The sequence below is a fragment of the Lampris incognitus genome, chromosome 20 (assembly GCF_029633865.1).
Source record: "Lampris incognitus isolate fLamInc1 chromosome 20, fLamInc1.hap2, whole genome shotgun sequence".
Lineage (NCBI taxonomy): Eukaryota > Metazoa > Chordata > Actinopteri > Lampriformes > Lampridae > Lampris > Lampris incognitus.
The window spans coordinates 12,833,249-12,843,555 of record NC_079230.1 but is presented as its reverse complement, the minus strand read 5'-3'; the positions used below and the strand labels follow the sequence as shown (position 1 = coordinate 12,843,555).

General features: G+C 45.7%; 1 protein-coding gene across 1 annotated transcript in view; it reads right to left on the bottom strand.

Moving 5' to 3' along the window:
• Positions 1–10,307, bottom strand: part of gc2 (guanylyl cyclase 2) — a 43,448-nt gene that overhangs the window by 13,273 nt on the left and 19,868 nt on the right. Inside the window, exons 8-17 of the mRNA XM_056300853.1 lie at positions 9,724–9,827; positions 9,381–9,499; positions 9,019–9,103; positions 7,831–7,927; positions 6,637–6,762; positions 5,872–5,952; positions 5,317–5,493; positions 2,824–2,980; positions 2,039–2,188; positions 808–956 (exon numbers count right to left, since the gene is read on the bottom strand). Coding sequence (XP_056156828.1) covers positions 808–956; positions 2,039–2,188; positions 2,824–2,980; positions 5,317–5,493; positions 5,872–5,952; positions 6,637–6,762; positions 7,831–7,927; positions 9,019–9,103; positions 9,381–9,499; positions 9,724–9,827 — 1,245 coding nt within the window. The remainder of the gene's footprint in view (positions 1–807; positions 957–2,038; positions 2,189–2,823; positions 2,981–5,316; positions 5,494–5,871; positions 5,953–6,636; positions 6,763–7,830; positions 7,928–9,018; positions 9,104–9,380; positions 9,500–9,723; positions 9,828–10,307) is intronic.

Sequence of the window (10,307 nt, the reverse complement as noted above, 5' to 3'; positions counted from 1 at the left end):
TGGTTGCTGCACTACCGCCTCCTCTGGTCGGTTGGGGGCGCCTGTTTGGGGGGGAGGGGGAACTGGGGGGAATAGCGTGATCCTCCCACGCGTTACATCCCCCTGGTGAAACTCCTCACTGTCAGGTGAGAAGAAGGCTGGCGACTCCACATGTATCGGAGGAGGCATGTGGTAGGCTGCAGCCCTCCCCGGATCGGCAGAGGGGGAATATTAACAAATCAATTGTTTGGAGTGAGTGAGTGAGTGAGTGAGTGAGTGTGTTTTCATGCCATGCCCTTTCCAATAAATCACTCATGCACTTATATGCTTCTCTCAGTGTGCCCTTTCAATAGAGGGCCTGTAAATCAATCAATAATAAATCAATTAATTAATTAAGTTTCCTTTATTAATTCCCTTGGGGAAATTCAGTTACTGCAAATTAACCCGTCCTAGCTGTGATCTGTGTAGCTAGGAGCATTGGGCTGCCGCCTTCATGCTGCGCCTGGAGACCAACTCCAGTTCTTTTCCTATTGCCTTGCTCAGGGTTACAGACAGGAGTATTAACCCTAACATGCATGTTTCTTTTAATGGCGGAGGAAACCGGAGCGCCCGGAAAAAAACCCACCGCAGACAGGGGGAGAACATGCAAACTCCACACAGAGAGAACCTGGGACGACCCCCCACGGTTGGACAACCCCAGGGTTCGAACCCAGGACCTTCTTGCTGTGAGGTGACAGTGCTAACCACTGGGCTACCCTGCCGCCCAATAATTTGTATGTCACGGGATATTCACTAAAACCAAAAAAACCAACTGGCAACGTAAGTCACCTGGTCGAAGATCTCGTCAAAGCTGGGCCTCTTCTCCGGCTGTTCGTTCCAGCACTGTTTCATCAAGTGGATGCATTCCATGGGAGCGCAGTCCGCACTGACGGCAGGGCGACACAGCGGAGGAGGCTTGCAGATCTTCTCAATCAACTCTGGAAAAAGAAGAGCGGGGAGTTGTTTTGTACAGTTGCTTTTGGTTTTTATTGCCAAAGTGTTTCGCATTTGATGTGCTCGTCACCATCAATTCAAAACGACAAAAACCAGAATTCTGGGTGTCCGGGTAGCGCAGCGGTCTATTCCGTTGCCAACCAACACAGGGATCACCGGTTCAAACCCCCTTGTTACCTCCGGCTTGGTTTGGCGTCCCTACAGACACAATTGTCCGTGTCTGTGGGTGGGAAGCCAGGTGTGGGTGTGTGTCCTGGTCGTTGCACTAACGCCTCCTCTGGTCGGTTGGGGCACCTGTTCAGGGGGGAGGGGGAACTGGGGGGAATTGCGTGATCCTCCCACGTGCTACGTCCCCCCTGGTGAAACTCCTCACTGTCAGGTGAAAAGAAGCAGCTGGTGACTCCACATGTATCGGAGGAGGCATGTGGTAGTCTGCAGCCCTCCCCGGATCAGCAGAGGAGGGGAGCAGTGACCGGGGATGGCTCGGAAAACTGGGGTAATTGGCCGGAAACAATTCAGAGAAAAAAGGGGGGGCAGAATTCCATGCAAGCAGTAGAGAAGAAGTCCAGGGTGAACGACTAACAACGCCCCCAAAAACAGGTTTTCCGTAAGCTTGTTCACTTGAGTACAATTTCCTAAATATGTTTTCGCATCGTAACATTTTCTTGCACTAAGCTTCTTAATTTATGTTATTGATTGTTGTCTAATAGCCTCTGAATGTGTGCCAATTGCCTCGAACTTGCTCTAAAATGTTCCTGTGGGCTGCAAACATCTTATCTAAATTCCCTTTTTTATGCCAGAATTATTTGGCAGACAACAAAAGACCTTTGCACTTGTTGCAATGAAAAATGTCTATGTTAAGATTAATTTCAGCCATCCAGGAAGTAAGACATCCTTAAAAACATCCAAAAATGTTTCAAGCCAGTCTCTCCTTTCTGTCAAAGTTGAATTATCTTTCCAATTGGACTCAGTGCTGTAAATGGGGCGTGCATATCAACACATCCTCTGAGACCAAAATAAGCACAAAAGGAAATGGCCTGATGTGCTGTGGGACTTGGAGTCTTGCCTGTGGCGGAGAGGTCCATCATGCAGAAGGGCGGTCCCCTCACCACCACTTCCTGCATGATGATGGAGAAACTGTACACATCACCATGGACGGTGTTGTGAAGACCCAGGTGTCCAGTCCTCAGGATCTCAGGGGCCGTCCACAACAGTTCTGCAAAATAGCGGGGGACAAATGTACATGATCGTGCATGCCCATGGACTTGTGTGCATAAACACAGACACATAGTGAGTGTGTGTGTGTGTGTGTGTGTGTGTGTGTGTGTGTGTGTGTGTGAGAGAGAGAGAGAGATTTTTTGTGTGTGAGGAGATTTTTGTGGCTTAGTAAATTGGTGGCTTATGGGTGATACTTGGATGCTTTGGTTTAATGAGATGTGTTGCATGGTCCAAAACGTTTGAGAACCACCGCATTATACGGATTTTCTTTTATTGACATTTGGAATAGGATAAAACAAAATAGCATAACTCAAAATCATATCAAAATTCTTTATGCGGCACCCAAAATTAAAATCTGAAGTCTTAAAAGAAGAGTTTTCAAAGGGGATTCTTAAGAGGAGGTTAAAGTGGGCAGTCTGAGTTGCCTGTAGGCTTTTCCGGAAGTCTATAGGACCCCTGATGGCAAAAACCACCGACCCCAGACTTTGGGACAACAAGGACAGACTTTTTTTGTCTGGCTGCCAGTACAAATACTTTGTAAGGTTCTTTACGAATCCTTAGGGAGAACTGAAAACCATCTTGACCCTCATCCAAGTTCGTTTTCTCCCATTCTGCTCTGTTCTGTGGACTCACCGTCTGCAGGAGAATCGGGGTAGGGGAACCGCTGTGCCTCCATAACCTCATTGTAGCCATAGTCGGTTATCTTCAGGACGAAGCGCCCGTCCACCACGCAATTCCTAGATTTCAGACGACCATGGCAGATTCCCCTGTGGTGCAGGTACTTCATACCCTGTGGTGGGAAAATGGCATGCTCAAACTTATTTGACAACTTAATGACACCAACTGAGTTTCCAAGAGCACTGCGGTGGGTGGAGTGCAGTTTACATGTTGGTCAATAGACAGGGAGAAGTGGGAGTTGCTCGTCTGGTCAACAAGGCACGCTCTTACAAATTTAAAAACCTTGCCTTTAGACATGTCTGTGTTTTAGCGGGTTGAGATTGAAGCCTTGGGCCTGGGGACAACATGATATTCTTTGGGGGGGGGGTTTCCCCCCCTTTTCTCCACAGTTGAACTTGACCAATTACCCCACTCATCCGAGCCTCCCCGGTCTCTGCTCCACCCCCTCTGCCAATCCGGGGAGGGCTGCAGACTACCACATGCCTCCTCCAATACATGTGGAGTCGCCAGCCGCTTCTTTTCACCTGACAGTGAGGAGTTTCACCAGGCGGATGTAGCATGTGGGAGGATCACGCTATTCCCCCCCCAGTTCCTCCTCCCCCCAAACAGGCGCCCCGACCGACCAGAGGAGGCGCTAGTGCAACGACCAGGACACGTACCCACATCTGGCTTCCCACCCGCAGACATGGCCAATTGTGTCTGTAGGGACACCCGACCAAGCCGGATGTAACAGCGGGATTCGAACCGGGGATCCCCATATTGGTAGGCAACAGAATAGACCGCTACGCTACCCGGACGCCCCCACAATATGACATTTTAATAAAAAAGTAAGTAAGTCTTTATTATAGAGCACTTTTTGAAATAGAAGGTACAAGGCATGGGACACAGATAAAATAAAAATACAATAGGAAAAAAGCAGAACAACGCAATAATGACAAAACAGACGGCAGTAATTCTGCACATTAAAGCACATGCTACAAAGGCAGAGCTTTTTAAACCTTGAAACAGCAGCAGAAACAGATGCAGCAGATTTAAGGTTTCACAGAGTAGGAGTGACCATGGCCAACAACCGTTCTCCTTTGGATTTCTACCTGTCTCAGGTGTAGCCGAGCCCTAACAAGCCCTGGTCAGAGGACCTAAGGAACCTGGTGGAGTATAAGGGCACAGGGCCTTATAAGTTAAAAAAATAATCCATCCATTATCCAAGCCGTTTATCCCAACCAGGGTCACGGGCTGCTGGAGTCTATCCCAGCAGTCACTGGGCAGCAGGTGGAGAGACACCCTGTACAGGCCACCAGTCCATCAAGGGCCCACACACACACACCCACACACACACACACACACACCTAGGGATAATTTAGTATGGCCGATTCACCTGACCTACATGTCTTTGGACTGTGGGAGGAAACCAGAGCACTTGGAGGAAACCCACACAGACACGGGGAGAAAATGCAAACTCCACACAGAGGACAACCCCCAAGTTTGGACTACCCCAGGGCCTTCTTGCTGTGAGGCGACTGTGCTAACCGCTGTGCCACTGTGCCTATTAAAAAGCAATTAATTTATTATTAATGAATTCATTTAATATTAAAATAATTTTAAATTGAATCCTACACTCCACTGGACGCAGATGCATATCAGATAAAATTGGTGCAGAGAATTTACCAGAAGCCTTGCAGAAGCATTTCAAACCAACTCAAGCAAACCTTGTTGGTTTTCTATTTTTCCAGGTATTCCAGCTCTCTAGTAACAGGATTTTAAGACCTGGAACAACAGGTGGGTGTAATGAACTCCCTGGGAGGATAGAAAACCAACAGCAGTACTGACGGTACCTGAAGACCGAATTAAAAACCTCTGTTCCTAAATCAAGCCTCTCAACTCCTCTCCTCTTATCTGTCTAATGAATATTTTAATGTTTGTATTAACAATCTTGTATCCTCATCAGCTCCCCTGCTGTGTGGAGTCCCTCAGGGGTCTGTCCTTGGGCTAATGCTCTTCTCTTTATACCTACTTCGTCTGGGTCCTTTGTTTAGCCACTTTCAAGACATGTCATGCCACTGTTATGCCGATGATACTCGGATCTATTTCTCTGCCAAACCCAATAACCTGAATCAACTGTCCTCCCTCCATGATTACTTAGCTGCCACCAAAGACTGGATGTCCCTTAATTTCCTCCATCGAAACCCTGACAAAACTTAAGTTCTCTTAATTGGTCCTGAGAACTTTGCCACTGCAGTTGATCAGTTTATTGGTCCATTTCATTCACTTGTAACTGTATGTTTTTAAAAATGCTATATATATAAAAATTTGCTTGCTTGCTCAACCTAACCAAAACCTCACACTGAAGCTGTGGATAAGAGCACAGCTTTGTGGGCACGCCATTGCCAGGAAGGTGGTGCGGGAAGGTGCAGAACCTGTGCGTGGTCTCCCTTTCCCTCCACTCCTAACCTTGATCAGATCCAGCAGCAGGGACGACTTGAACATCCAGTCCAGTTTGACATCCTCATTGAGCAGCAGGTCCTCCATACTGCCCCGGGAGCAGAACTCTGTCACCATGGCCAACACCCCGCAGTCGTGGAAGAAGCCCAGGAACGGGTTAACGTTCTCATGACGCATGTCCTTCATCTGCAAACATTAGGACAGAGATGCTTGTCTGAACAGTTTGACTCCAAGAGAACGTGTTTATCAGAATTATTAGATCATAAAAAGAAATATGTAAAAATAATTGCCCCATTAGCAGACTGAGTTGAATATTCCAGTGGTTATTAGCCCTTTTAATACCTTAACATACAAAATAGCAATAATTCCCAAGGATGCATTGACCTGTGTTTTCGAAAACATGCAACACAGCCTCGATGAAATACGAGCAGAACTAATTCCATTACTCTCTACCTCACAAGAAACCGAGGCAGTAGTTTTATTTCCATGAAAATATATCTATTTCTCATCCATTTTGGTTAAGAGGGAACCGATCCACTTCATTTTCACCATGGTCAAACTGACCAGTTCAAATATGTCACTGGTTTTGGGGTTGATGCTCCTGAAGGTGCCGTACGGGAGTCTCTTTAGCCAGGCCCAGTCTCCCTATAGAGGAGGTGATGAAAAAAACAACAAAGTAATTCAAGTTGACTCCTAATAAGATTGAAAGGCAGTTAGTGGTGGCACTGATGGTGAATGGGCTAAGGCATTTGGGGAACTTTATCTTTTCAGACTGAATGGGTTGATGCCAGATCACAGTATGTAAGTAAGTGATACCAACATGACAATTTGGAGTGTGAATAGATTTTGAATTTGGATCGATTTGTTTTGCCAAAACTCACCGAATAGGATACAAATCCTTTCCAAAAGGATTCTTTCCATTTGGAAAGGAAACCGATAAAACAACGAGAATGGGTAGATTTTTTTATCCTTGCACCTTCCCTCAATGTAAAGTGCACTGCATTGCATTTAAAAGTACAAAATATGCTATACATAAAAGGCTTATTGATTGTTAACCCAGAAAAGACAGATTAGCCAGCTTATCCAAATTTAGCTGAGTGGTGCTTGACAAATGATTTCTTAATGAAGCATACAGTGGAAAGGATTTGCTTTTATTGCCGATTTGATTTGCTCGTGTTCCTTTTAGAGCACTTTACAACTTAAATAAAATGGAAAAATCACTGCTATCACTTGACTTCTCTTTCACAAAATCAAATTATGTCCCATTTATGTCACTTTTCTCATTATGCATGTATATATTAGGAAAACCGATTGGATGCTCCGTCTCACCTCGTAAATCACAACGTTGGAGTTCTCCAGGGTGGCGGGAGATTGGCTGGAGAGAACAGAAGTGCTACTTTGAGCTGAGAAGCTCCTCTTGACGTCGCTGGCCCTGCTGTCATCCATACTCAGCTTCTGCAGGGGGGAAATGTTAAGCATTATGTCGACCAGCTTGGACTGTATTGCAGGAGATGATGCGCACTAGATGTTAAAAATGTTAGGCTGAGTCAGTTTGATTAATGGATGGTGTCATCCACACAAGTTTTAAAGACCACTCTGGAGCAGGAGAAGGCGACAGAGTCACACCGGGGTAGTGGCACCATGTGACACATTTCACATTACTGTGAAAATAAGGGGATCTCACTGACGTAAAAATACAATGGCTATCTAGAATTTTTATAGCGCACTTTCAAAGCACAAACATTTTGGTAAAGTCTTGAAGGATATGACCATTACTTACAGTGTTACAGAAAATAAGATTCAAAATGCCTCACTTTTTTTTGGTTCGTTTTTGACCCCCCCCCTTTTTTTCTCCCCCCAATTGTACTTGGCCAATTACCCCACTCTTCCGAGCTGTCCCGGTCGCTGCTCCACCCTCTCTGCTGATCCAGGGAGGGCTGTAGACTACCACATGCCTCATCCGATGCATGTGGCCGCTTCTTTTCACCTGACAGTGAGGAGTTTCACCAGGGGGACGTAGCGCGTGCGAGGATTACACTAGTCCCCCCAGTTCCCCCTCCCCCCAACAGGCGTTCCAGCCAACCAGAGGAGGCGCTAGTGCAGCAACCAGGACACATACCCACATCCGGCTTCCCACCCACAGACATGGCCAATTTTGTCTGTAGGGACACCCGACCAAGCCGGATGTAACAGCGGGATTCGAACCGGGGATCCCCATATTGGTAGGCAACAGAATAGACCGCTACGCTACCCGGATGCCCCCCCCCCCCCCCAAAAAAAATGCCCCACTTAAATTTGGAGCAACACATAGCTTCTCAAGTGTGAAAAAAAGGCTTATCAGGACTTGAGCCCCGCTCTCTGTGCTTTGTTAACCAACTCGGCAGTAGATCCATCACCAAAACGGCCAATCTGTGTGCGTCTAGAGCAGTGGTGTCAAAGAGGTTGCCTTTCAACCATTACAACCCTTCAAGATCCTGGACAGCTAATGCTAACTTTTCCCAAAAAGACAGAACGGGCGCTGACCTTGTTGCTAAGCGACGGGTTGATGAATGTGACGTCAGCCAGAGTCAGCAGGATCTGATTGGGACCCTTGACCATTCGGATTTGACTGATACGTCGCCTTGGAAATGAGAAACAAGAGGTAAACAATGGGGGGGGGGGGGGTGATGGATGGTGGTGCAAAAAGCATCCTGTAACGCAACCGCAATTAACATACCTGTGAGAACAATAGCATATAATGTGACTGAAGGAAAGAAAGAAAATGAAAAATAATCACCAGCTTTTTAACAAACTTTTTACCACGCTGAAGTTTTCTCCAAAAGGGGCCATGAGTGATTTGGGTGATTAATCATAATACAAGCAGGAGCCATGAATGGTAAGTCAGTGCTGTCCATGAGGGCATTTAATACAATTAAATACAACACAATTGAAATGAATGTACATTTATATACTGCTGGTATCCAGCACTAACTTCCTCCATTACCTAATTAGGTAAATATATTAAGTAATCAAATATCCATCCATCCATCCATTATCCAAACTGCTTATCCTGCTCTCAGGGTCGCGGGGATGCTGGAGCCTATCCCAGCAGTCATTGGGCGGCAGGCGGGGAGACACCCTGGACAGGCCGCCAGTCCATAACAGGGCTATCATATTCTTCATATATTTTTAACAACTTTATTTAAACTTAATCCAGCAGTTAGTTTCCAAGAAAAACCGAAAAAGAAACTATAAATCATTCTTATAAAGTTCGTAAATTTCTACTCATTTAAACCGTCAACTTTTTATTTTATTTATTTTTATTTATTGTATTTTTATTTATTTCATTTTTATCCTATTTTGTAAACTAGTTTGATGCTATTTGGACACCTTACAGAGGAGACTTACACGCTGAAATATCCCATTACTTTCCTTGTCTACTAACTACGTTCATGACAGCACAAAATACCTTCATCTAGAGTTGTTTAGTCTTGCTGAGATGATTAGATTTGCGGTGTGATCTGAAAACCTTTTGGGTTTGTTTTTTTTTACGTGGGGATAAGGTATGCCGATGAGGTAGTTTAATTTGTTTATAATGCAAATTAACATGTTTCAAATGTTGGCTGGAATAAAGTGACACCAACCTGATGCTACTGGATAAAACAAGGACGGTGCCTTATTTTCCCATCACGTAGGAGCCATGTTAACTAAAACTATGTGCTGTGGGTTCACCTGAGGCAGTAAGTGAGAAGCGCAGCACACGTGGAGAACATGATCCCGCTGAGCAGCACGCTAACCGCCGAGAACAGATCCACACCTGAATAACAACGTAACAGAGGCCTTTATCACATAATGCTGGATACATTTTTGCAGGAAAGTTATCATTCATTTGTTTGATCCTTGGGGGAAGAAAATTATAGCTGTCATATTAAACCGTATGCCCACTTATCAGTGTTACAAAAATGCAACTGATGTTCAGCTGTTTTGTACACAAATATCTTTAGTTAACATTATAAATGGTCATCAGTTAGTTAACAGTGATATTGTTAATGATATTAAATGTGTGTGTGTTTGTGTGTGTGTGTGATCCTCACCTCCAGAGCAGATGACTCCACTGGTGAACCAGCAGGAGGCGTCCTTCCTGGGGCCGTAGCCGCGTGGGAAGTGGATATCTCTACCCAGGAAGCGTATCATGTTGGCCTCCATTTCAATCCTGTACCCCAAAAAAAAAAAAAGTATGGTCAGTGTTGTCAGTTATGAACAATATCGCATTATCCCCAAATAACCCTTAGTCACAACCTTTAGTCATCTTACATTGTGCAAGATCAACTCTTGAGTTTTGCATGCCTTCACCTACCCTCTCATTGGGTATTTTATCTTTTATTGTCTGATTGGCGATTTACAGAGAAATACTACAACCTAGATATGCCCACAGACCTGTAGGTAGGCTTCAACTCCCAGGAGAGTCCATCTGTGTCCAGTATCAGGTAATCAACCATAGCGACTCCGCAGCAGTTGGTCTTGATCGGGTGGCTGAGGCCCTATGACACAGATTAGAGATGTTGGACTCTGCATTTAACCCATCCTAGCTGTGTAGCTAGGAGCAGTGGGCAGCCGCCGTGCAGCACCCGGGGACCAACTCCAGTTCGTCTTGCCATGCCTCAGTCAAGGGCACAGACAGGAGTATAAACCCTAACATGCATGACTTTTTGATGGTGGGGGAAACCGGAGCACCCGGAGAAAACCCACTGCAGACACGGGGAGAACATGCAAACACCACACAGAGGACGACCTGGGATGACCCCCAAGGTTGTACGACCCGGGGTTCGAACCCAGGACCTTCTCGCTGTTAGGTGACAGCGCTAACCGCTGCACCACCGTGCCGCCATGATACATTCACATTCAGAGCTACAGTCACACATGTTTCAATAACATCTTTTTATTATGCTAGGATGCATCAGGTGACGGGGTTGGACACTTGAAAACTGGATTTTGAGCACATGGCTGTCAGAGTTGGTCGG